At 54.2% G+C, this 27,183-nt stretch overlaps 2 protein-coding genes and 1 pseudogene across 2 annotated transcripts; 2 read left to right on the top strand and 1 right to left on the bottom strand.

The window, feature by feature from the left end:
- Positions 1-130: 130 nt before the first annotated feature.
- Positions 131-9,785, bottom strand: VMAC (vimentin type intermediate filament associated coiled-coil protein). Its single transcript, XM_055249909.2, is given in 3 exon segments — positions 131-219; positions 3,712-3,894; positions 9,622-9,785. Coding segments are annotated over 3 exon segments (360 nt in total). The 3' UTR covers positions 131-206.
- Positions 9,786-10,734: 949 nt separating this feature from the next.
- On the top strand, positions 10,735-19,881 carry NDUFA11 (NADH:ubiquinone oxidoreductase subunit A11). Its single transcript, XM_055250015.2, has 4 exons — positions 10,735-11,078; positions 17,584-17,676; positions 18,006-18,128; positions 19,702-19,881. Exons 1-4 carry the CDS (start codon positions 10,982-10,984, stop codon positions 19,812-19,814), a joined length of 426 nt encoding a protein of 141 aa, XP_055105990.1. The 5' UTR covers positions 10,735-10,981; the 3' UTR covers positions 19,815-19,881.
- A 1,580-nt stretch (positions 19,882-21,461) lies between these two features.
- On the top strand, positions 21,462-25,424 carry LOC129466460 (uncharacterized; annotated as a pseudogene).
- The last annotated feature ends 1,759 nt before the right edge of the window (positions 25,425-27,183 follow it).

The following is a 27,183-nucleotide window of genomic DNA, read 5'->3' as shown; positions in this document are numbered from 1 at the left end:
TACTCGATAGAATCAGTCATCATGCAAATAAATGCCACCTGAGTCAAAGGCAAAGCCAGAGTGCAGCTTGGAGCAAAGAAGGTACTTTTATTAAGAATTTTACATAAACCATAAGATATTTTTTATGTTACTTTGTGAGCCTTCTTCCTGTCTTAATTCTTTTTGAGAGAATTCATTTCATTTTCATTTGGTTTGTTTTCTTTTTGTTACAAAGATGATCTAAAGAAAATATAGAAGTATAAGAAAATTAAAGTTACTAACTGATAATCACTTAATGATTTAGTATCTGTTTAGTCTTTCTTAGATTTACTGTAGAGAAACGTGTCTACAGTTGTAAATTTATTATTGTTATGTATACCGTAGTAAAAGTTATATGTACTTTGAAGTTTTGCAAAATTGAGTTCATGTTATAGAATTAATTCCTGATGAACTTTTATGTGCTAGGCACTAGTCTTTTTATTTATTTATTTTTACTTTTTTTCTTTCCCTCTGTGCCTATGCTGACCAAGTCTTTTTATTTTTTACTTTTTATTAGCTCTTTCAATCCTCTTAATAACTTTAAAAGAGGGTATTATTAATATCTGCATTTTATGGATGAGGCAACTGAAGGTTGGTAACTTGTCCAGGGTCACAGGTGGCAGAGCAGGGATTGGAACCAGACAGTCTGACTGCCCTAGGCCCAACCAAGAGGAGCTGAGAGAAAGCCATGGGGCAGAAGGATGTTGGAGGCTGGTTTTCTGTTCAGTTAACATGAAATGCAGGCTGTAACCTTAATTACTGAGAAAGCCTTCCAAAGCCAGAGGTTTTTGTTTTGTTTTGTTTTTTTTACCATGACTGTGACTTTTAAGCAAAAATCTGATTTCGTTTAAAGGCAACATGGTGCTCTAAGCAACTTCCACTCACACTTATGGAGGGAATGGTAGTTGAGCTAAATAGTGAAATGCTGTAGCACACAGCCTTTAGGGCAGCTTCTGACCTATTTCTATGGTCAGGAAAGACACCTATCTTTCCCTGCTGCCCACAGCCTCTAGTTATTCACCTTCAGAATTTCCTAGTGTGTGATCACATTCAGATGAGAGATCTGTTTTGTTTTTTCCAGGGTAGCAGGAACCGAGTCACCACCTATACTAAGCAGTCTAGTCTTCTGTGTATAAATGAGCAAGGTTGGGGAGCCAGATTTGAGAACCTTGTGTAATGCTGAGATGCTCCAAGAGAATGTCAGGATTATGCATGGTGGTAAAGTGGTCTCATGTTAGTTGTACCCAGAGTTCTCATCAGAAGCAGACACAGCAACTTTTTGTAGGAAAACATCTCTAACTTAAGCCCGTAGGATTCCCAAAGATTAAAAGCAGGCAAATATGAATTCAGTCAAATCATAGCATTCACCTACTCTCAACCCAACATATTTAAGAATTGTTAGAAACAACGAATATGTTTCCCAAAGACTAGGTTTTGGAATTATCAGATACAGAACACAGACTTCAAATATTAGAATTGTGAGACAATAGTTATATGTGAAACCTAATATAAAAGAAAGATGGACTCATAAAATTGAGTAAGCACTAAGACCACCAGGAATGATGAGGAGGACCTGAAAAGAAAATGGATGAAATAGAACTTACAGAAGGAAAATATATAGCTGGGTCTGGTGGCTCCCACCTGTAATCCCAGCACTCTTTGGGAGACTGAGGTGGGAGGATGGTATGAGCCCAGGAGTTGGGGAGACAAGCCTGGGCAACATGGTGAGAACTCGTTTCTATAAAAAATACCCCAACACCACCACCAAAAAAAAAAAAAAAAAAAAAAAAAAAAAAAGCTGGGTATGGGGCACGTGTCTATTGTCCTAGCTAGTCAGGAGGCCGCGGAGGGAGGATCACTTGAGCTCAGGAGGCAAGGGCTGCACGTGCATGCCACTGCAGTCCAGCCTGGGTGACAGAGTGAGACTCCGTCTCAGAATAAAATGAAATAAAGAAATAAAAAATGTAATTGTTGAAATAAAAAACTCAGTGGATGGATTAGACATCAGAAGAAAGAATTAATTGGTTAGACAATTATCTCCCAAAAGTAAGTCAGTATGTTTCACAGAGAGACATGAGGATAGATGATAGGGCAGAAGTTGGTGGGGTTGTGGAGGGAGGGAGATCAGAATGAGGTCTAAAATATGTCTTAGTGGAATCCCAGGAGGATCTATTAAAGTTATATTAGAAAGTGAGAGAAATAGAAGTTCTAAAGGTGATTGAAGGAAGTCCACATAAATCAGTCACAACAAATGTAAATGGACTAAAGTTACCAATTGGAGAGATGGAACTAATAAAAGAATATCCAGCTGTTTTAATCTATCATATTTAAAATATAAGGATATGAGAAGATTGAAAGTTTTTATAAACGAGAGAGAGTGATAAAGATATGCCAGTATACATTAACCAAACACAAGTGATGGAGCTTCAGTATCAAACAGAAAAGGATTTTGGAACAGAAAGCATTAGTAAGAACTTGATGCTAAGTGACTGTTAATTAGGAGGATGTAGCAATTTTCATATTTTATGTACCTGTCAAAATAGCCTCAAAATACAGAAGAAAAACTGATAAAACCCCAGGGAGAAATTGACAAGTGTGCCATCGTATTTGGAGATTTCACCATACCCTGCTTACCATAAGTAAGTTACACAGAATCCCCATATGTAGATTTGAATAACCAGTGAATGGACGTGGTGTAATGGACAAATATAGACCTTTGTACCCAATAGTTAGATATTCTATATTCTTAAGCATATGTGGACTGTGGGAGAAACATTAATTATATATTAATTCATAAAGCAAGTCAGAAGACTTAAAAACAATTGGTACCATCCACACCATATAATTTATAATTTAAATATGAAGCAATTAAAGTTAGAAGGCAATAGTGAAGAGATTAACAAAAAGCTACATGAATTTGGAAATTAAACACCCTTGTAATTCATGGTTTAAAAAAACTGCATGCAATTTTAGAATGCTTAGAATTGAACCATAGTTAAAATACGAAACTTCTATCTATTCCTCTCTCTCTCCCTCTCCCTCCCTTTCTGGAACATTCAAGAAGCTAATCTTTTTCAATGAAGAACACCCCAAATACTGAAAAGTAGAAAAAGGACAGATGGCATTTCATGGTAATCCCTTCCCCCAGGAGTGTAGAATGTTTCTTTAGCTTCTTTGATTGTTTGTTTATTTATTTATTTATTTATTTATTAAGTACTTACTATAAACCAGACTCTGCTTTAATTTGTGGTGAACAACCTAGAGATTAAGTCCTGCCCTATGGATTTTATATCAGAGTGAGAAAAACAGATAGCTAAGTCTGGAGCTCAGGGGTGAGGCCCAAGTTGGAATTATAGATTCAGTTGACCAAGGTGAAACCTGGTGTGCCCCCTCCTACTTCACACCGCCAGACATACTTCCAGAACATTTCTGCTCTATTCTTGTGTATAAACTCTTCCTTTTGAGCCTCTCTCCATAGATGCATGTCAACCTCTACTTGTCTTTTGTTGATTTTGAGGCCACTTGCCCATATAACTGGCAGGATATTGAAGAAGAATCATACCAACCTGGTTCTGCTACCTAACAGCTGAGTTACTTTGGTCAAGCTCTTGGACCTCTGAGGCTGTTTCCTAATTTCAAAAGTGGGGATATGATGTGTTAGGCCCTGGTGGGTTGCAAGGAAGAGGTACACACCCAGCCTCAGCCAGGGCATCCAGCAGCGTGGCCAGGGGTGGCCGGCGGCGGCAGATGTCCTGCAGCAGCTCAGCCCGGGGCTGCAACTGCCTAATGAGCTCGTCCCCCGGGTACACGGTGGCCTGCAGGCTGTGGACAGTGGCCTCTGAGGTCATCAGCTGCTCCTGGAGTGTGGCAATCTCACTGGCAGGAAGGCAAGAGGAGGTGATTACGGAACTGAGGACCACAGCACCTGCTCCTCCCTGCTCCGGACCCGCAAGAGGCTCCCCATCACCTTCGGGATAAAGCCCGCATTCCTCACCACTGCCTCAGGGTCCTCCCTGGTTATGAACAGAGTGTTTGTTTTTATTATTATATTATGTTATTTTTTTTTTTTGAGACGAAGTCTTGCCCTGTCACCTAGGCTGGAGTGCAATGGCGTGATCTCAGCTTACTGCAACCTCCGCCTCCAGGGTTCAAGCGATTCTCCTGACTCAGCCTCCCTAGTAGCTGGGATTACAGGTGCCCACCACCACGCCCGGCTAGTTTTTTGTATCTTCAGTAGAGACGGGGTTTCACCATGCTGGCCAGGCTGGTCTCGAACTCCTGACCTCGTGATCCACCCACCATGCCCTCTTAAAGTTCTGGGATCACAGGCGTGAGCCACCATACCCAGCCTATTATAATTTTTGAGACAGAGTCTCGCTCTGTTGCCCAGGCTGGAGTTCAGTGCAACCTCTGCCTCCAGGTTCAAACAACTGTCCTGCCTCAACCTCCCGAGTAGCTGGGTTTACAGGCATGCGCCACCATGCCCGACTGATTTTTGTATTTTTTAAATTTTTTTTATTTTTTTTGCACACAAAAACATTTTCTAAAAATACATACAAACAAAAAGATGCATATCAAACATATTAGGAAGGTTGCACATGGGAATACGGGGAATAGAAATGGGGGGTGGGAATTAAAGAAAATAAATGAGAGAGGGACTTTGTATGGATCAATGATAATAACTCAATCCTCTATTTGACAAAGAAGAAGGAGAAGGAAGAGGAAGAAAAAGAAAGTGGGATAAAGGATCAGAAAGGGAGGAAAATGGAAAAAATTAGAGTATGATTCCAGGGTAGACCTGTTTTGTTGTTGCTGGGTTGGTTGGTTGGTCTGTTGTATTTTTCATATGTTTCGCCACGTTGGCCAGGCTGGTCTCGAACCCCTAGCCTCAAGTGATCAACCCACCTCGGCCTCCTAGAGTGCCGGAACTACAGGCGTGAGCCACCACGTCCAGCCCCCACATTGCGTCTGGCCTCCGTGGTAGACCTCCCAGACGGGGCGGCCGGGCAGAGGCGCTCCTCACATCCCAGACGATGGGCGGCTGGGCAGAGGTGCTCCTCACTTCCCAGACGGCGTGGCCGGGCAGAGGCGCTCCTCACTTCCCAGACGGCGTGGCCGGGCAGAGGCGCTCCTCACTTCCCAGACGGCGTGGCCGGGCAGAGGCGCTCCTCACATCCCAGACGGGGCGGCCAGGCAGAGGCGCTCACTTCCCAGACAGGGCAGCCGGGCAGAGGCGCTCCTCACTTCCCAGACGGGGCAGCAGGGCAGAGGCGCTCCTCACATCCCAGACGATGGGCAGCAGGGCAGAGGCGCTCCTCACTTCCCAGACGGTGTGGCCGGGCAGAGGCGCTCCTCACTTCCCATTCCCAGACGGGGCGGCCGGGCAGAGACGCCCCCCACCTCTTCCCAGATGGGGCGGCCGGGCAGAGGCGCTCCCCACTTCTTCCCAGACGGGGCGGCCGGGCAGAGGCGCTCCCCACTTCTTCCCAGACAGGGCGGCCGGGCAGAGGCGCTCCCCACTTCTTCCCAGACGGGGCGGCCGGGCAGAGGCGCTCCCCACTTCTTCCCAGACGGGGCGGCCGGGCAGAGGCGCTCCCCACTTCTTCCCAGACGGGGCGGCCGGGCAGAGGCGCTCCCCACTTCTTCCCAGACGGGGCGGCCGGGCAGAGGCCCTCCCCACAACCCAGACGGGGCGGCCGGGCAGAGGCACTCCCCACATCCCAGACAATGGGCGGCTGGGCAGAGGTGCCCATCACCTCCCAGACGATGGGTGGCCGGGCAGAGGCGCCCCTCAACTCCCAGACGGGGCAGCCGGGCAGAGACTCTCCTCACTTCCTCCCAGATGGGGCGGCCGGGCAGAGGCGCTCCTCACTTCCCAGGTGGGGCGGCCAGGCAGAGGCGCTCCTCACTTCCCAGACGGGGCGGCCAGGCAGAGGCGCTCCTCACTTCCCAGACGATGGGCGGCCGGACAGAGACGCTTCTCACTTCCCAGACGGGGCGGCCGGGCAGAGGCGCTCCTCACATTCCAGACGATGGGCGGCCAGGCAGAGAGGCTCCCCACCTCCCAGACGGGGCGGCGTCCGGGCAGAGGCTGCAATCCCAGCACCCTGGGAGGCCAAGGCAGGCAGCTGGGAGGCGGAGGCTGCAGCGAGCCAAGACCACGCCACCGCACTCCAGCCCGGGCAACACCAAGCGCCAAGTGAGCGAGACTCCGTCTGCAGTCCCAGCACCTCGGGAGGCCGAGACAGGCAGACCACTCGAGGTCAGGAGCTGGAGACCAGCGTGGCCAACATGGCAAAACCGCACCTCCAGCCAAAGGACAAAAAGCAGGCAGGGGTGGTGGCGCGTGCCCGCAATCCCAGGCAGCCCGCAGGCCGAGGTAGGAGAATCACGGGAGCCTGAGGCAAGGAGTCTGCAGCGAGTTGACTATACTCCAGCCTGGGCCACAGAGGAAAGAAGAGAGAAGAAAGGAAAGGGAAAGGGGAAAGGAAAGGAGAAAGAAGGAAGGCTGATTTTTGTATATTTAGTAGAGACAAAGTTTCGCCATGTTGGCCAGGCTGGTCTTGAACTCCTGACCTCAAGTGATCCGCCCGCCTTGGCCGCCCGAAGTACTGGGATTACAAGCTGAGCCACTGTACCTGGCCTGAACTGAATCTTTCTGTCTCCGCAAAATTCATATGATGAAGTCCTAACCCCAATGGGAGGTGTATTAGTCCATTCTCACCATGCTCTAAGGACATACCTGATACTGGGTGATTTATAAAGAGGTGTAATTGACTCATTTCCACATGGCTGGGGTGGCCTCGGGAAACTTACAATCATGATGGAAGGCACCCTTTATAGGGCAGCAGGAGAGAGAGTGAGAGACCAGCGAAGGGGGAATCCCTTATAAAACCATCAGATCTCCCTTATTGATTCATTGAGATGGAATCTAGCTCTATCATCCAGGCTGGAGTGCGGTGGTGTGATCTCGGCTCACTGCAACCTCCGCCTCCCGAGGTCAAGCAATTCTGCCTCAGCCTCCCCAGTAGCTAGGACTGCAGGCGTGTGCCACCATGTCCAGCTAATTTTTTTTTTTTTTCAGTAGAGACAGAGTTTCACCATGTTGGCCAGGCTGGTCTCGAACTCGTGACCTCAGGTGATCTGCCCGCTTCGGCCTCCCAAAGTGCTGAGATTACAGGTGTGAGCCATTGCACCTGGCCATCAGATCTCGTGAGAACTCACTCACTATCACAAGAACAGCATGAAGGGGAATCCATCCCCCATGATTCACTTACCTCCCACCAGTTCCTTCCGCAACACGTGGGCATTATGGGATTACAATTCAAGTTGACATTTGGGTGGAGACACAAAGCCTAACCATAGCAGAACAGTATTTAGAGATGGAGCTTTTTGGAGGTGATTAGGGTTAGATGAGGTTGTCAGGGTGGGGGTCTCTATGATGGGATTAGTGTGCTTATATGAAGAGATACAAAAGAACTCCTGGCTCTCTTTGCCCTGTGAGGACGCAGAGAGAAGCCAGAAATGTGCAAGCCTGGAAGAGGGCCCTCCCATAACCTAACCATGCTGGCACCCTGCTCTCGGACGTCCAGCCTCCAGAACGCTGAGAAACAAACCTCTTGTTTAAGCCACTTAATTTATGGCATTTTTTTTTGTTGTTGGAGACAGAGTCTCTCTCTGTTGCCCAGGCTGGAGTGCAGTGGCACAATTTTGGCTCACCGCAACCTCTGCCTCCTGGGTTCAAGCGATTCTCGTGCCTCAACCTCCCGAGTAGCTGGGACTACAGGTGCGTGCCACCACACCCAGCTAATTTTTTATATTTTTGGTAGAGACAGGGTTTCGCCATATTGGCCAGGCTGGTCTCGAACTCCTGACCTCAGGTGATCTGCCTGCCTCAGCCTTCCAAAGTGCTGGGATTACAAGCATGAGCCACCGCCCGGCCAGTTTATGGCATTTTCTTATAGAACCCTCATTTCGTCCCCTCGCTCTTCCTGCAGTTCCTTCTTTTCCAGTATCTTTTCCCATCTATTCTTAGTAGGCTCTTCCTCTGGGAAGCCTTCCCTCTGAGATCCCTCAGAGCCCCATATGCCCCTCCATCACAGCCGTTGGCCACCGATGATGTAACTTCCCAGTGACATGGCTGTCTCTCCACTGGTCTGTGGATGCCCAATGGGCAAGGCTAAGTAGGTCTTACTGATGTGCTCCAGTACCCAGCAGAATGCCTGACACATAGTAGGTGCTCAATGAAGATGAATGGATGAGTGCCTGGCACACAGCAGGTGCTCAGTAAAAATGAGTATGTCCAATTAGCTCTGAATTAATAGTTCCCACCTGAGACCCAGCTCCTCCCACCTCCCTGGGTGCCTGTCTCATCTCTTTCATCCTCAGCTGTTAGAGGGACTCTTCAACAATGCTGACATGGGCCAGCATGGTGGCTCGTGTCTGTAATCCCAGCACTTCGGGAGGCTGAGGCGGGAGGATCACTTGAGCCCAGGAGTTCAAGGCCAGCCTAGGCAACATAGTCTGACCCCATTTCTAAAGGATTTTTTTTTAATCAGCCAGGTGTGCTGTCGCACGCCTGTAATCCCAGCTCCTTGAGAGGCTGAGGAGGGAGGGTGAGACTGCAGTGAGTCGAGATCGCACCACTGCATTCCAGCCTGGGCAAAAGAGCAAGACCTTGTCTGAAAAATAATAAAAGAGATAGGTGTGGTGGCTCATGCCTGTAATCCCAGCACTTTGGAAGGGTGAGGTGGGAGGATTGCTTGAGCCCAGGAGTTCAAAACCAAACTGGGCAACATGGCAAAACTGTCTCTACAAAAAAATACAAAAAATTAGCCGTGCGTGGTGGTGGACGCCTGTAGTGCCAGCTGCTTGGGAGACAGGTGGGAGAATCACCTGAGCTCCGGAGGTCGAGGCTGCACTCCAGCCTGGGCATAGGAGTGAGGCCCTGCCTCAAAAATAATTTTAGGCCGGATGCGGTGGCTCACGCCTGTAATCCCAGCACTTTAGGAGGCTGAGGTAGGCGGATCATCTGAGGTCAGGAGTTAGAGACCAGCCTGCACAACGTGACGAAAACCAGTCTCTACTAAAAATACAAAACTTGACCGGGCGCAGTGGCGGGCGCCTGTAATCCCAGCTACACGGGAGGCTGAGGCAGGAGAATCGCTTGAATCCGGGAGGTGAAGGCTGCAGTAAGCTGAGATCACGCCACTGCACTCCAGCCTAGGCGACAAGAGCGAAACTCCGTCTCAAAAAAAAATAATAAATTTTAAAAGTTAAAATGCTGATACGATCCCCTCCTCCCCTGCTGAAGAGCCTGCTATTGCTCCCAGTGCCTACGCTGGGCTGTCTGTGGTCCCTGCGTCGCTCAGCACCTGTGGGAAAGTGGGCCTGTTTGAAGTTAGAGGTCCACACCTGTGTCACTTCTCTCAACTTTACATACTGATTACTAATTCGAGTTTTTTGATGTTTTTGTCAATCCCATACTCAGTCTAGCTTCCATACAAGTGCACACGGTTCACCCTGCCCTTCCTCGCTTTCCAGCCTCGGCTCTGCCTCCGCCTACGCCTCGGTGAAGTCCACCTGGCCGGCCCCGGGCCTCACCGGTCCTTGGCGCGACCCAGTTCGTCTACGGCGGCGCGCAGCTGCTGGTCGTGGAGGGCCAGGTGCTCGGCTTGGGCGTGCACCGTGCGCTCCGCCGCGCGCCGGTGCACGGCCGCCAGGTGTGCGTTAGCCTCCTGGATCTACAGGGCCGGCAGCGCCGACATGTCCCAGGCCGCTGTCCAAGCCCGGCCACGCCACCAGGCGGCCCGGAACTGGCGCAGGCCCCGCCCCCGGGAGGGCCCCGCCCCACTGACCTCGACGCGATTGGTCGCTGACCCCGCTAGACCCCACCCCACAGGGCTGGGTCGTGCTCTCCTCCAACCCAAACACTACCACCGGTTCCGGGATCATGAAACTCCGCCCCTGAGTTTGGGCTCACTCTAGGATTGGACAAGATCTTGACAGCCACGCCCCCAGGCTGGCCACATTTTTTGGCGGCTCGCGCAACTCAGGCTCTGAAAACGAGATTGGTCACACCTTCGATACTGTCCCCGCCCCACTTGGAAGCTAACACGAGGATTGGCCCGGACTCCGCGAAACAGCAAGCCTGACCACGCCCCCCCGAACCTGTGGCCTGTCAGGGGTAGATCCAGGCACGGCCTCGCCCCTTCATCCCTTATACAGTCTCGGATTGGTCAAGTCCTTTTTAGGTTATTCCTGCAATTCTAGCCACGCCCCCAAGTCAAGCGCCTGTGTACTTCATCCGGCCTAGGGCGTGGGTAACCCACGGGTTGGACAGAGGCCACGTCCCGCCGAGCTTCTCGTATTGTCATTGGTCACTTTCCCGATAATCCCCGCCCCGATCCTGTCCACGGCCCAAAACAGTAGCACCCGGCTCAGACTCCAGCTTGGTGACTGACCACAGGGCATGACCACTCGCTATACAGATTCTGACACTGGGTGTGGCCACATCCCCGCCATGCCCCGCTCCACAGTCCTTGTCTCGTCATGTCTCGCTCCTATCAACTGGAGTCCCGCTCGTCCCAGTCTGAGCCTGGCCCCTCCCCTAGTAGATTAGTCCCCGCCTCTAGTAGTCAAACCGTCCCTAACCTAGGACTCCCTGAGCTGGGACTAGCGAAATCTGTCTGCACTGATCGCAGTCGTCCTCAGTTTCACCCTCTGGGAATCTGCCTGGGAGTGCACTTGCTGCTCTCTTCCACCAGGCCTGTCCCCGGTGCGTGCGCCCGATCCGTGTCCGTGTCCGTGTCCGCGCCTATCAATAAAGTTGCTCACTTGTTGCCGGCCCGCTAGCCCGAAAGGTTGCGCGCGCAGCCCGAGAAGTCTCGCGATAGCCAGCCGCGGCTGCCTTTGCGCTTGCCGAGCCGGCGGGGTCCGTGGTGCGGGATCTGGGTTGCAGGCTATGGCGCCGACGGTTTTTCGTCAGTACTGGGATATCCCCGATGGCACCGATTGCCACCGCAAAGCCTACAGCACCACCAGTATTGCCAGCGTCGCTGGTGAGCGCCGGCCTGGCCCCGAGGGTGGAGGGCCGAGGCCGTAGGGAGGTCGTGGGGTTACTGGGGGCTGTTTGGATAGAACGGGTCTGGGAGTCTCGCGGGTACTCACGTGGTCGTCATCGGGGTGTCTTGGGCGGTCGTGGGGGGGATCTTGCGTGAAATGGATGTTGGTAGGGGTCCAGCAGGGTTGGGGAGCACTGGGAGGTCGTGACATGCGACAAGCTAGTCCCTGGGGTCGTCTGAGGCGGTCCCAAGCTATCGCCAGGCTCGGGGAAATTGTGGAGTGAGACAGGGCCATTATCAAGTCCAAGGAGCTAAGGGACCACGAGACTTTCCAACGGGGTAGCAGATTGTTAGAGGGGATCATGAGTCATGATTGGGGCATCTGAGGGCGGTACAGATGTCTGAGAAAGCTTTGGGGTGGGATGAGGTCTTTCTGTGGTCAGGGGGTGCTGGGCGGTTAGGGATACCTGAAGCTTTTACTGGGACTGCCAGAGAGGTCCTAGGTGAGGTGGATCAGGAGCTACTGTGAGGGTAGCCTTGCAGGGGAATGAGGGGGACCCACAAGCCCTGGCATTCTCTTTTTTTTTTTTTTTTTTTTTTTTTTGAGACAGAGCCTTGCTCTGTCGCCCAGGCTGGAGTGCAGTGGCGCGATCTCGGCTCACTGCAACCTTCAGCTCCCTGGTTCAAGCACTTCCCCTGCCTCAGCCTCCCAAGTAGCTGGGATTATGGGGGCACGCCACCGCGCCCAGCTAATTATTTTGTGTTTTTAGTAGAGACGGGATTTCACCGTGTTGGCCAGACTGATCTGGAACTCCTGGTCTCAGGCAATTCGCCCATCTCGGGCTCCCAAAGTGCTGGGATTACAGGCGTGAGCCACCATGCCTGGCCGGCCCTGGCATTCTCTTATAGGGTAAATCTGAGTCTTGCCCCTTCCAGCCTGAGCGTTTCATGGGCGTCATGTCCTTTAATTCTCAGCCACAGGTTGGGACTCATCAGGTCCCAGATGGAGCTGGAAGTCCCCTTCCCTCTAATGAAGAATCTTTACAAACTGAGCCAGGCGTGGTGGCTCACACCTGTAATCCGGTGCTCAGGAGGCTAAAGTGGAAGGATCGCTTGAGGCCAGGAGTTCCAGACCAGCCTGGGCAAAATAGCAAGATCCCCATCTCTGCAAAAAAGTAAAACAATTAGCTGGGCATGGTGGTGCGTACCTGTAGTCCCAGCTACTCAGGAGGCTGAGACAGGAGGATCACTTGAAACCAGGAGTTCAATGCTCTAGTGAGCTATGATTGTGCCGCTGCACACCAGCCTGGGCGACAAAGCGAGACCTTGTCTCAAAAAATAAAAATAATAGGCCGGGCGCGGTGGCTCACGCCTGTAATCCCAGCACTTTGGGAGGCGGATCACGAGGTCAGGAGTTCAAGACCAGCCTGGCTAAGATGGTGAAACCCCGTCTCTACTAAAAATACAAAAAATTAGCCGGGCATTGTGGCGGGCGCCTGTAGTCCCAGCTACTTGGGAGGCTGAGGCAGGAGAATGGCGTGAACCCAGGAGGCAGAGGTTGCAGTGAGCCGAGATTGTGCCACTGCACTCCAGCCTGGGCAATAGAGTGAGACTCTGTCTCAAAAAAAAAAAAAAAAAAAAACCAGCTGGGCGCAGTGGCTCACGCCTGTAATCACGGCACTTTGGGAGGCTGAGGCGGGTGGATCACGAGGTCAGGAGATCAAGACCATCCTGGCTAACACGGTGTAACCCCGTCTCTACTAACAATACAAAAAAAATTGGCCAGGCATAGGCCGGGTGCCATGGCTCACGCCTGTAATCCCAGCACTTTGGGAGGCCAAGGCGGGCGGATCATGAGGTCAGGAGATCGAGACCATCCTGGCTAACATGGTGAAACCCCGTCTCTACTAAAAAATATAAAAAATTAGCCGAGCGTGGTGGTGGGCCTCTAGTCCCAGCTACTCGGGAGGCTGAGGCAGGAAAATGGCGTGAACCAGGAGGTGGAGCTTGCAGTGAGCCCAGATCGTGCCACTGCACTCCAGCCTGGGCGACAGAGCAAGACTCCATCTCAAAAAAAAAAAAAAAAAAATTACCCGGGCGTGGTGGTGGGCGCCTGTAGTCTCAGCTACTCGGGAGGCTGAGGCAGGAGAATGGCGTGAACCCGGGGCAGGTGGAGCTTGCAGTGAGCCGAGATTGTGCTGCTGCACTCCAGCCTGAGCGACAGAGTAAGACTCCGTCTCAAAAAGAAAAAAAAAAAAAAACCCCAAAGAAACAGTCTTTACAACCTGGTGTGTGTATAAGCTGAGGAACCATTTTGGTCAACTCTATTTCCAGCATATGTGAAACAGGGCCTGGCCAAAGTTGCGGCTCCATTGGGAGGCATTTGAATTAGGGCAGACCTAATCATCACTCCCATATTTTGCATATTTATTAATAGTAAGGCAGACATTATTGTATCTCCATTTCTTACAGGTAGGGACTGAAGGTTGGAGAAGCATATTAACTGCTCCAGGGTCATTTGAAGCTGGGCTGCAAATCCAGGTCAGCTGACCTGCTCCTAGGGGTCTCTGAAGCAAGGAATGTTCCCATCAGGTCCTTATTGAGGGTCTTCAAGAGAAAGGGCTGAAGGGGGCCACCCAGGGGATAGGATCTGAAACTGAGAAAGACGTGCATGTTGGTGTTCATGTGAGAGAGTGTGTGCATTCCTCATGCATGAATACAAAATGAGTGGGCTGCGGTCTCAGGAGGCCGTTGGAGGAGACAGCTTGTCTTGGGGTGTGGTGCTGCTGAGTGAAGGGTCTCTGGGACCAGGGGGGCTCCCCAGAGGGTCTTAGAGGGGGAGGTTGGAACTTTTGATGGAAATTTTGACAGAGTTGCCACGTCAGGGGATCTCTGATGGCATCAGATTTAGATTTAGGGGTGGTCAGTGGCTTCTGTGAGCCCTCCAAGGGTGCCCAGGGGTCTTCGAGGGTGACATTCATTCTCCCTAAATTTTTCTTTTTTCTTTCTTTCTTTCTTTTTTTTTTTTTTGAGACGGAATCTCATTCTATCACCCAGGCTGGAGTGCAGTGGTGCGATCTTGGCTCACTGCAACCTCTGCCTCCCAGGTTCAAGCAATTCTTGTGTCTCAGCCTCCCAAGTAGCTGAGATTACAGGTGCCTGCCACCGTGCCTGGTTAATTTTTGTATTTTTAGTAGAGACAAGGTTTTGCCATGTTGGCCAAGCTGGTCTCGACCTCCTGACCTCAGGTGATCCGCCCGCCTTAGCCTCCCAAAGTGCTGGGATTACAGGCGTGAGCCAGCACGCCCGTCCTTCTCCCTAAATTCTTCAGTGACGAGCTCCACTCATTGTGCAGAACTGCTGAAACTTGTTTCTGGGTCCTCCCCTCACTGCCCCACTCACTTCATTCCGAGGCTCCCCTCACTTCTCATCTGAGGGAGATAAATTGTTTCCTGGCTGGTTTCCCTGAGTTGGGGACCCTGGACGATGGGGAGACTGTACTCAGCAGAGCCCAGGACCTGTGGGCACACGATAACTATGGATGAATGAATGAATGAATGAATGAAGCATCTTGTGGGCACCATTTGTGAGTGAATGAATGAGTGAATGTGGTACCTTATTAGGTACTCGGTAACTTTGTGACTGAGTGAATGAGTGGCAGTAGCTGAATGAATGAATGAATTCACACTGGGTCTGGCAGTCACTCTGGGAGGCTCAGAGGGAACCAGCAGTTGGGAAGCAGAGGGAAGGGGGCCTTTTGAACGGCGCTAGGGGATGGATGAGGAGAGGTGGAGAGAGGTGGATGTGGCAGGACACCACAGCTAGATGACAGCTGGGGCAGAGTTGGGGTGGGGCAGTCCTTGACCTCTATGGGATAATCAGGGGGTCCCAGCTCGTCCACTCCCAGTTCAAGGACTTTGGAAGGGATGGAGGATGGTGGACGCACTCACCGTGTCAGGCGTGCTCCATGAGCTAGGGGTCCTTTGGCCAGGACCGCTGGCATGTGGGGGTGGCGTAAGGAGGTTCTGCCCAGGAGTCCCTCGGTGACGGTTCTGGGGGCGTCACTGAGTCTTGTCAGTGGTTCCCTCTTGAGATGAGAGGGTTATAAGACTCTCATGGCTGGCCCAGCCCTGGATCAGGACTCTTCAGGTCCCAGGCAGGGCTGGCAGTCCCCTCTCATTAAGAATCTTCAAGGCCGGGCATCGTTGCTCACGCCTTTAATCCCAGCACTTTGGGAGGCTGAGTGGGCGGATCACCTGAGGTCAGGAGTTCGAGACCAGCCTGGCCAACATGGTAAAACCCCGTCTCTACTAAAAATACAAAAATAATAATAATAATGATAATGATAATTAGCTGGGCATGGTGGTGGGCACCTGTAATCCCAGCTACTCAGGAGGCTGAGGCGGGAAAATTGCTTGAACCCAGGAGGCAGAGGTTGCAGTGAGCCGAGATTGCACCACTGCAGTCTAGCCTGGGCAACAGAGCAAGAGTCTGTCTCGAAAAAAAAAAAAAAAAAAAAAAAAGAGGCCGAGTGCGGTGGCTCATGCCTGTAATCCCAGCACTTTGGGAGGCCAAGGCAGGCTGATCATGACGTCAGGAGATCGAGACCATCCTGGCTAACACAGTGAAACCCGGTCTCTACTAAAAATACAAAAAATTAGCCGGGCGTGGTGGCGGGCGCCTGTAGTCCCAGCTACTCAGGAGGCTGAGGCAGGAGAATGGCGTGAACCCGGGGGGTGGGGCTTGCAGAGATCGCGCCACTGCACTCCAGCCTGGGGGACAGAGCGAGACTCCATCTCAAGAAAAAAAAAATCTTCATAGACTCCAGCTTTCTTTCAGTTAGTAAATAAATAAAAATTGGGAGGGGGGGATGTGTGTATGTGTGTGTGTGCACTGACTGAAGTGTGACTGAGGATGGGGCTGCTGGACCAGGAGCAGGTGGGGAGTCCTGGGGGGACCCCTGTACTGGACTCCAGTCCCTTACCCTGGATGCAGTAGCAACCCCCTTTCCTGCTGCAGTCCCCAGACCTGGCACTCCGCTCCATCCACCTTTCTCTTTTTTTTTTTTTTTTTTTTTGAGACAGAGTCTCACTCTGTCACCCAGGCTGGAGTGCAGTGGCGCGATGTTGGCTCACTGCAACCTCCGCCTCCTGGGTTCAAGCGGTTCTCCTGACTCAGCCTCCCAAGTAGCTGGGACTACAGACGTGTACCACCATGCCTGGCTAATTTTTGTATTTTTAGTAGAGATGGGATTTCACCATGTCGGTCAGGCTGGTCTCAAACTCCTAACCTCAAATGATCCGCCCACCTTGGCCTCTTAAAGTGCTGGGATTACAGGCGTGAGCCACTGCGCCTGGTCCTCCATCCACCTTTCTGAGTTCGAGCAGGAGTCCCAGGGGTTGGTGTGGGATTAGGAGAAACCAGATCCACAGGGTACTCTTGATATATGTGGTCCCTTTCTCTGCATCCTGTGTCTCAGTTTCCCCATCTGTGCTTGTGGGGAGCAGATGGTCCCTCCTCTGGGCTGCTCTGAATATGAACCCCACTGCTGGATGTGAGAGTCCCCCCAGTCGCTCTTGAGGGACAGAACCAACATGAGCTGAATTGGATCTGAGGCTAGGGTGCTATTTGGGGGGGTCACTGCCAGGCCTGGCATGTCCCATGAGTCCCTTGAAGCTGGATGGGGAACTGGGGTGGAGCCCACTCCCCTGGGGCGGTCGTGGCGGGTGAAGCATAGGCTGTGGTCAGACCTGCCAGGCTCCTCATGCATAGAAGCCAATGTCAGGGGCCAGGCAGCCGGGGAAATGGCAGAGATGGAAAAGCTGACCAGAGTGGCAAGGCTGGGTGGCGGGGGCAGCAGCCAGGCAGCCAGGTGTGTGAGACGAGCCCAGGCCCGAGCTGCCAGCAGGAGGGGGTCGAGAGTGGCAAGGAGGAGGCGTTGGCAGCCAGGCAGGGAAGCGGAGCCGCTGCCAAGGGGGATTAGGCCCAGGAGCCCTGGGCCCCACAGGAGAATAGAACCATTGATGGGAACCTGGAGCTGGGGCCCTGGTGCCAGGGCCCATGGGGGGCGCTGCTGAGCTGGCGGTGTGAGGCCGGAAGCAGCCACAGAACCGAGGTCTCAGGCCTGTTCTTGTGTCCACCACGTGGATGAGTCTCCATCTGCCAGCCGGTGCCCTGCCAGGGCCAGCATGGCTGATGGGCGCCCAGCAGGTGCTCTGCAGGAGCCAGTACTGGACAGGCTTGAGAAAGTGGCCAAGGGAGGCCTGGCGGGGAGTGGGGAAGGAAGTGAGAGGCCCCCCAACCTTGGAGCAGCAAACCCGAGTTCAAATCCAGCTCTGCCACTCAGCAGCCGGGGGCACCATGGGCAAAGAAGGGGGGTTACTGGGAGCCACCTGGGGGGCATCGTGAGGACTGAGGGAGGGAGACCACCCAGTGGGGTGCCCGGCCAAGCAAGGGTTTAGCAGCAGTGGGGTCTGAACAGCCTCCCTCCTCTGTCTCGCAGGCCTGACCGCCGCTGCCTACAGAGTCACACTCAATCCTCCGGGCACCTTCCTTGAAGGAGTGGCTAAGGTCGGACAATACACGTTCACTGCAGGTGAGCAAGCTGGGCTGGGCGTGGCTGGGCCCTTTCCTGGCACAGTCCCAGCTCTCGGAGCACATTTGATGGCTCCCTCTTCTCCCTGACTCCCCGGCCCGTGTCCACAGTGCCGGCCACCCGGAGAAAGTCAGGTGTTCCTTTATGAGGAATACATGTAGTGTGGGGAGGCCCAGGAGACCAGCTCCAGGACTGGGGCCAGGAGGCTGCCATGCACAGTGAGCAGCCGACCCGTGGCGTCTGTCTCCATCCAGATACTGGCAGTGAGCGCCCAAGAGGCTGCTGCTGTGCCCATCTCGAGGCCCTTGCTCTTCCCATCTACCCCACAGCTGCTGTCGGGGCTGTGTTTGGCCTCACCACCTGCATCAGCGCCCAGGTCCGCGAGAAGCCCGATGACCCCCTGAACTACTTCCTCGGTGGCTGCGCCGGAGGCCTGACTCTGGGAGCACGCAGTGAGTGGGCCCCTCCCCACCCCCACCCTCCTCCCAGCCTGGCAGAATGACCCCTGACCTCTGCCCATCCTCCACCCTCTCTGTTCCATCCCGGATAAGAAGCAAAGCAGCCTTCTTGAACACCAGCCATTTCAGTCATAGTGACAGCTGCTGCTGCTGCTGCTTAAGCACCTACTGTGGCCCTCTCTGACCTGCCCTGTCCCCTCCCCACCCTCCCCTCCTCACTCTGCTCCAGCCGCACAGGCCTCCTCACTGTTCCTCCCACATGCCAGGTACAGTCCTGCCCCAGGGCCTTTGCATGGGCAGTGCACTGCCTGGAATGCTGTTCCCCTCACTGTCCTGACCACCCTGTGTATAAGCCAGCATCCCCGCCGCCCTCGCGCTGTGCCGCCTTCCTTCTGCATGCCTTGTCAGAGGACATAGGTCACCAAGTTCACCCCCTGTCTGCCACTGGCCTGTGAGTCAGAGGAGGATGGAGTCTCGCCCTGCCATCTCTCTCCCTGCATCTGGAGCCCTGCAGGGGAGCTGCCCCCGCAACCTTCACTTTACAGAAAAGGGTATTAGGGCTCAGGGAGGGAATTAAGTGGCCCGAGGTCACCTGGAGGAACAAGTGACCTTCTTTGCAGCCATCAGAGGGTGCAGCCCTGGTGGAGGAGGCCACGCTTGGCACAGGGGAGCCCGTCTGGAGCATGAGCCAGACACCACTCCTGCCCTCCCACGGGCCCGGGCTCGGGGTCAGTGCCCGCCTGTGCCCCTGGCCTACCCCTAGCCCGGCAAGGCGTGGGCCCTCAGGGCGGGCGGGAGGAGTGAACGAGCCCTCTTGCAGCTCAGCCGCTCTGGTCTGGCATGTTGGGAGTGATGAATGGCAGGTCCCAGGCAGGCAGAGAGGGAGGGTGCGAGGGCAGGGCCTACACCATCACTGCTGTCTGTGCGTCAAGACCTTGGGGAGGCCTCGTCCCTCCCCAGCTCCCACTGGAACTGGTCAGAGGTTGGAGGTGGGTTGAGGTCTTGACTATAGCCCAGCTCGGGCTGGAACTCCTCCCTGTCTCTCTTCAAAGGGTGTGAGTCCCTTTAGGTCCTGGTTTGTGGGACACGCCTCTTTCCTCCTCTGGCCCAGAGGCTTCCGAGCAGAGAGCCTGGGGAAGTGGGGGCACTGTCTGGGCTCCTCGGTACACAGACCACGGGACAGATGCTTGGCCTGGCTCTGGCATCCATGGGCAGAGGAGAGACTGAGACACACCGATGTGTCACCACTGCCCGGTGGCCAGCCTTGCCCCAGCCCCAGCCGGGGGCAGCACGGTGTCCTTCTCGCGGGGGGAATCAGTGTGGGGCGGGATGAGGACCCACAGCCTGGGTTCCTGCTGGGAAGCAACCTGGACTCTGGCCTCCCTCTGTGCGTCAGTTTCCACATCTCCAGAGCCTAGGGCCCTCTTCCTGAGTGACTTAATCCCTGAAGAAAGTGTCCTGTCAGGGGTCTCAGTCTGGCTCCCAGGGTGGGCACCGGCCGGGGCGTGGAGCGTCTTGGTCCGGCCGAGCCCCACCCGGGCCTGACATCACTTCCCCACTCCCACAGCGCACAACTACGGGATTGGCGCCGCCGCCTGTGTGTACTTGGGCTTAGTGGCCTCCCTGGTCAAGATGGGCCGGCTGGAGGGCTGGGAGGTGTTTGCAAAACCCAAGGTGTGAGCCCTGTGCCTGCCGGGACCTCCAGCCTGCAGAATGCGTCCAGAAATAAATTCTGTGTCTATGTGTGTGTCAGTGTCTGGAGGGCTTGATGACGGCGACACAGCGGCCGGTGAGGGCGGATCTGGGAGGGAGTGAGGAAGGGAGATAAGATAATGCCCCCTGCACACGCGCCTGCCTGCCGCCCACCGTCCCTGCCAAGGGTACCAGCCTGGCCCCACAGAACTGGTAGTGCATCAGGCTGGGGCCATCGGGAGCCCAGGAGGGGAGACGGCTGGGATGCGTCCCAGCCTCTGCTTCCACCAGTTCCCAGGGCAGGGCGGGAGCATGCCAGTGACCTGCCAGCAAGTGGAAACTGGGCCCCGCCGCCCACAGCCCTTCCCTCAGCGCTGTCGGCTCTGGTCACAACCCCCCTGCAGATCTTGAGCCATCCTTTCTCTGGGCCTGTCCCCAAAGCCAACAACATGTGGAAAACACGCCCAGGCCCCGTCTCCAAATTCTTGGGCACTGGAGCGGAGAGCCCCGGACAGGCTGGCTCAGCAGCTGTCCCCATCCGGCAGGTCACTCGCAGCCCCTGGGGCTGGGGCTGGGGCAGAGCGGGACAGGACCCCCCTCAGCACCTGGCTGGTGGCAGCGACAAGGGAAAGAATTGCGATCCCTTCCCGCCACCTGTCAGGCTGGTGATTTAGGTGGCCCTGGAATGCTGGCACCATCCCAGGCCCCTTCTCCAGAACTGGCTCGTGCTCCCTGGCAGCTGGAGAGGAAGCCTGCAAGCTCCCACATGCTGTGGTGGGCTGCAAATTAGGGCGCTCCAGGCTCCACCCAGGGGAGCAGAGCTGTGCACAGCCCCGGCTGGGATGGATCTGGGCCCTGCTGGCGGGCCGGGGACAGCAGGAGCCGGCAGGGCTGGCTGTGGCCCTCCTGCCCCCTCATCACCTTTTCTCAAGCCCACCCATGGGGCCTCGATGTGAAATGCCAAACTTCACTTTCAGCCTCATATCCTTCTCTGTCCGCCCCCGAGTAGTAACTCAGCCTGGAACTCCCAGTCCCAAGCAATCCTCCCACCTCAGCCTCCCGAGTAGCCAGGACTGTGGCCACTGCCACTATGCCTGGTTAATTTAAAAAAATTTTTTTGTAGGCTGGGGCTGGTGGTTTGAGCCTGTAATCCCAGCACTTTGGGAGGTTGAGGTGGGAGGATTGCTTGAGGCCAGGAGCTTGGAACCAGCCTGGGCAACGCAATGAGACCCTGTCTCTACCAAAAAATTCGTCTTTTTGAGACATAGTCTTGCTCTGTCTCTCAAGCTGGAGGGCAGTGGCAGGATCATGGCTCACTGGAACCTTGACCTCCCTGGCTCATGCGACCCTCTCATCTCAGCCTCCTTGGTAGCTGGGACTGCAGGCGTGCACCACCACACCCCGCTAATTGTTTTTATTTTTATTTTTTGTAGAGACAGGATCTCACTGTGTTGTACAGGCTGGTCTCAAACTCCTGGACTCCAGCAGTCCTCCCACCCCAGCCTCCCAGAGTGCTGGGATTATAGGCATGAGCCACTGTGCACAGAGATTCTGGTCCCTTCTTCCAGCGTCTGCCTTGAACGTCCTCTCTGGAAAGAGCACAGATGTCCATGCGTGTTCCAGCGCAAGGGGGGCATGCAACAGCTCAGGGTCATGTCCACTTCCGGAGCTGGGTGCCTGGGCCTCAGGCTCCCTGAGAAAGGGCGGACACACCCACCCCGCACCCGGAGGGGCAGGGGCCCTGACACCTGTCCAAGCCCTAACAGAGTCGTCGTTAAAGGCTCTGTTCAAATCCCGGAACTTGATTCTTTCCTTGTTCTGTCCTCAGAGGACAGCAGCACCCAGGCCTCAGCTTTGCCACCTGGTAAATGGGAATAAGGGCCTCTCAGAGATGCCCCACAAAGAAAAGATTCCAGCTCCCTGCAGGCATCCCATCCACTCAAAGGCACCGGCTTCCTCTGTCTCTACTGCGGCCGGCAGGGGGCAGTGCCCACCACAGCACGGCCTGCCGGGCAGCGTGGACCCAGGCGGTCATCCCCAGGCCCCCAGCCCCGCAGTGACCACAGGCATCAGATTCCATCCCTTCCTCCGCACTCCAGGCCTTGTCCCTCATCCCCCTTCCTTCCCATGTGTCCTGCCCGCAGCAGCCAGGAAGTGACAGTTTCTAGGAATGGGCGGTACAGCTCCAAACCTCCAGCCAAGGACACCAAAGGCTGGACAGGAGAAAAGACTAGTCCACGTCCCCACGACGGTCACCCTCAGCCCTGCACCACGGCCACTTCTGGGGCCGGTTCCACGCAGGCCTCCGCCCCCTGCAAGCCCTTCCCCAGCCCTCCAGGCCCGTGTGCGGCCCAAACCCTGTGCCAGATCTCTCAGCCCTGTTCCACAGATGCACGCACTAAGGCCCGCCCGGGGTAGTGGAGCTGGAAATTTAAAGGCAGCGATCCCCTTCGCACCTCCCAGCCCCAGGTGCCCCCTGTGTTCAAGGGAGCCGACGGCTCAGACCAGGGCTGTGCTCGCCGCCCACCCAGCCCATTCCAGGCCAGCAGCCAGGGTTGGTGCAGGCCTGCCAGGCGCCCCTACCCTGCCTGCAGGACAGGCCCCCTAGAATGGAACAGGAGGGGGTGGTCTCTTGCTGGGCACCAGGGAACCCCAAAGCCCAGGCCCCCTGGCCCATAAACATTTACTAGGTTGTAGAGGGCTGACATCACTCCCACCCCACACACAAGAAGGCCCCCGTCTGGAACATCGGTCCCAGCAGGCTCCCTGGGGGGCTGTGGGGGACCCTTCCTGAGTTTACCCTGGACTTCATGGAGCCCTTCCCAGCCCCAGGCAGTCAGGGCTGGAACTGAGGAGGAGCAGAGCCTCCCTGGGGAGCTAGGAGGGCTTCCTAGAAGAGGAGGCGGCGCAGCAGAGAGGGCCCAAGGTTGAAGAAGCTTTGTGTACCTAGCGGGAGGGTGGTCCAGGCAGAGCACACAGCGACAGCAAAGGCCTGTTGCGAGGGAGAGCAGTGAGCAATCAGGGGCCTCCTGGCCCAGGAGAGGTGCCTGGGGGCTGCAGGGCATGCACTTGCTTCCCGAGATTCCATCTCTGGAGACACATCCCCAGCAGAGACAAGGCTCCAAGAACACTGGCCTGGCCCTGCGCCTTGGCCCATGCCTGTAATCCCAGTACTTTGGGAGGCCGAGGCTGGGGTATCACTTGAGGTCAGGAGTTTCAGACCACTCTGGCCAACACAGTGAAGCCCTGTCTCTACTGTGCAAAAATAAACCAGGTGTGGCGGCAGGCACCTGTAATCCCAGCTACTTGGGAGGCTGAGGCACGAGAATCCCTTGAACCCGGGAGGTGGAGGTTGCAGTGAGCCGAGATCACGCCACTTACTCCAGCCTGGGAGACAGTGAGTGAGACTTCGTATCAAAAATAAATAAATAAATAATGCTGGCCTGGGCTGGCGCTGACCCAGGCCCTGCCACCGGGGGTCTCTAAGCCCTTGGGTGAGCCAAGAAAACATTCACAAGACAAAAAAAAGGGGCGGGGGGGGGGAATATCAAGCTTTTCCCACCTACCAGGCAGGTGCAGTTGATATTATTCTTTTTGGCTCATTTTAGTCTGCGCAGCCCTGCGTGAGCTGTGTTAGGCATTAGTCCTATTTTACAGATGAGGAAACTGAGGCCCAGGAGGTGACTTCCCAGGGCCTGGCAGTAGCTAAAAGAAGTGTTACTTCTTCTCCTAAGAATAGCTATTGTTTGGAAAATGGCAATTTGTTCCTTTAAGACTTTCTCAGTGGTCTTGGAGATTGAAGCGAAAACACCCCACTGAGGGCCGGGCGCGGTGGCTCACGCCTGTAATCCCAGCACTTTGGGAGGCCAAGGCGGGCGGATCACAAGGTCAGGAGATTGAGACCATCCTGGCTAACATGGTGAAACCCCGTCTCTACTAAAAATACAAAAACTTAGCCTGGCATGGTGGCGGGCGTCTGTAGTCCCAGCTACTCGGGAGGCTGAGGCAGGAGAATGGCGTGAACCCGGGAGGCGGAGCTTGCAGTGAGCCAAGATCGCGCCACTGCACTCCAGCCTGGGCGACAGAGCGAGACTCCGTCTCAAAAAAAAAGAGAAAATACCTCACTGAGAAAAGGAAGGTGTTTTCGCTGCCAGCTTGAGCACAACTGTACTCCTTTAAACTTGTGTTGAATGTGGGCTGTGGGCTCCTATAAATGTGTTTGACATGATTGGGGTGGGACATAGCTGAGAAGACCCCACAAGGCTGATATGTGCCCCTCCTGGGGCTGAAGAGCTGCTCCTGCCCTCCCCGCATCTCGAGCCCCTTTGCCTTCAGAATCTGTCCCAGATCTGCCTCTGGTCTGATTCCATCATCACGACAAGCGTAGTCCCCTCTGCCCTGGTCACCCGGCTACCCCCTGAGCCAGAAGGCACTTGTGAGTCTCTAAGTCAGGTCCCACCCCTCCCCTGCCCACAGCCCTCCATGGCTCCCACCCCACTTGGGGGAAAAGCCCAAATCCTCTCTACAGCCCACTATGCCCTGTGTGTCCAGACCCGTCCCCTCCCTCCCCTCCCTCCCCTCCCTCTCCGCCCCTGTTCACTGCTCCAGCCCCACTAGCCTCCTCACTCTTCTTCCAACATCCCCGGCAGAGTCCAGCCCTAGGGCCTTTGCGTAGGCTATACCCTCTGCCTGCAATGCCTGTCCCCTAGACATCCCCAAGCTCACCCCTCACCTCCTTCAATTCTCAGTTCACAAGCCACCTCCTCATCCCCCGCCCCCAGGCCACCAGCACTCGACACTCATTTGCCTTCTAGTTTTGCCCGTAGCCCATGCCAGTTTCTAAATCCCACGTCACCATCGCGTGTGTTATTTATGTGTACCTCCTTGAGGGCTGGGACATATCTTGGCTGTTATATCCTCTGCCTCCACCCCGGCACCCAGCCGAGGAACGCAGCAGGGCTCCAGAACTATGCGTGGAATGAATGAATGGGTAAACAAATGAATGAATCTCCAGGTCTGCAAAGGGTGGGAGGTCCAGAGGTGGGGCCTGAGAACCACTTAGGGGTGGCTCTGCACCCTGCCTGGCCCTGCTTTGCTGCCTGGGTGGTGTAGGCTCTCGGAGGGGGATCGGGGTCCTTCTCACTCTCCCCCCATGAGATGATGGCTGCAGTGGAGTGTGGGAAGGCACGGGAAGAGAAGCCCTCCAGGCCTGGGGGCAAGACTCAGAATTCATTCAACAAACAGTCATGTGCAGTATAACAGCATTTCGGTCACTGACGGACCGCATATGTGAAGGGGTCCCATAAGACTTTTTTTTTTTTTTTTTTTTTTTTTGAGGCAGAGTCTCTGTCGCCCAGGGGTTCAAGCAATTCTCCTGCCTCGGCCTCCCGAGTATCTGGGATTACAGGTGTGCGCCACCACACTCAGCTAATTTTTTGTTTTTTGTTTTTGTTTCTTTTCTTTTTTTTTTTTTTGTTTTTTTTGTTTGTTTGTTTGTTTGTGTGTTTTTTTGAGACAGAGTCTTGCTCTCTTGCTTTGTCGCCCAGGCTGGAGTGCAGCGGCACGATCTCGGCTCACTGCAAGCTCCACCTCCCAGGTTCACGCCATTCTCCTGCCTCAGCCTCCTAAGTAGCTGGGACTACAGGCGCCTACCGCCACACCCAGCTAATTTTTTTGTATTTTTAGTAGAGACGGGGTTTCACCGTGTTAGCCAGGATGGTCTCAATCTCCTGACCTTGTGATCCACCCTCCTCGGCCTCCCAAAGTGCTGGGATTACAAGCATGAGCCACCATGCCCGGCTCCCATAAGATTTTATACCATATTTTTATGGTACCTTTTCTGTTTGTGGATGTTTAGAGAGAAATACTTGTCATCATGTTACAGTTGCCCGCAGTATTCTGTACAGTCACATGCTCTGCTGGGAGCAGTAGACGGTACCATGAAGCCTGGTGTGCAGTACGTTTTACCATCTAGGCGTGTGTATGCTAGGATGTGTGTGCATGACAAAATCATCTAATGACGAATTTCTCAGAACATATACCCATCATGAAGCAACTACTGTGTGTGTGTGTGTGTGTGTGTGTGTGTATACATATATATATATATATATGTTTTTTTTTTTTTTTTTCTAAGAAAGGGTCTTGGCCAGGCGTGGTGGCTCACGCCTGTAATCCCAGCACTTTGGGACGCCGAGGCAGGCGGATCACGAGGTCAGGAGATCGAGACCATCCTGGCTAGCACGGAGAAACCCTGTCTCTACTAAAAAATACCAAAAAAAATTTAGCCGGGCGTGGTGGCAGGCACCTGTAGTTCCAGCTGCTCGGGAGGCTGAGGCGAGAGAATGGCGTGAACCCGGGAGGTGGAGCTTGCAGCGAGCCGAGATCGTCCCACTGCACTCCAGCTGGGCCACAGAGTGAGACTACGTCTCAAAAAAAAAAAAAAGAAAAAAAAGAAAGAAAGAAAGAAAAAGACAGGGTCTTAGCCAGTCGCAGTGGCTCTCGCCTGTAATCTCGGTACTTTGGGAGGCTGAGGTCGGCAGATCACTTGAGGCCAGGAGTTCGAGACCAGCCTAGCCAACATGGCAAAACCCCTTCCTACTAAAAATGCAAAACTTAGCCAGGCATGGTGGCAGGTGCCTGTAATCCCAGCTACTTGGGAGGCTGAGGCATGAGAATTGCTTGAACCTGAGAGGCGGAGGTTGCAGTAAGCCGAGATTGCGTCACTGCACTCCAGCCTGAGGGATAGAGCAAGACTCCGTCTCCAAAAAAAATGAACAAAATAAATAAATAAATAAATGAAAATCAGCTAGGCATCGTGTTGTGAGCCTGTAATGCCAGCTACTCAGGAGACTAAGGCAGGAGAATCACTTGTACCCAGGAGGTGGAGGTTGCAGTGAGCTGAGATCGAGCCACTGCACTCCAGCCTGAGTGACAAGAGCAAAACTCCATCCCCGAAAATAAGAAGAAGACAGGGTCTTGCCCTGTTGCCCAGATTGGAGTGCAATGGTTAGATCATAGCTTACCGCAACCTCAAACTCCTGGGCTCAAACAATTCTCCTGCCTCAGCATCCAAGAAGCTGGGACTACAGGCATGCACCAGCACACCTGCATAATTTCTTTTTTTTTTTTTTTTTTTTTGAGGCGGAGTCTCGCTCTGCCGCCCAGGCTGGAGTGCAGTGGCGCGATCTCGGCTCACTGCAAGCTCCGCCTCCCGGGTTCACGCCATTCTCCTGCCTCAGCCTCTCCGAGTAGCTGGGACTACAGGCGCCCGCCACCACGCCCGGCTGATTTTTTTATATTTTTAGTAGAGGCGGGTTTTCACCGTGGTCTCGATCTCCTGACCTCGTGATCCGCCCGC

The sequence above is a fragment of the Symphalangus syndactylus genome, chromosome 17 (genome assembly GCF_028878055.3).
Source record: "Symphalangus syndactylus isolate Jambi chromosome 17, NHGRI_mSymSyn1-v2.1_pri, whole genome shotgun sequence".
Classification (NCBI taxonomy): Eukaryota; Metazoa; Chordata; class Mammalia; order Primates; family Hylobatidae; genus Symphalangus; species Symphalangus syndactylus.
The sequence above is the reverse complement of the archived record's forward strand: the minus strand, read 5'-3'. Positions and strand labels throughout refer to the sequence as shown.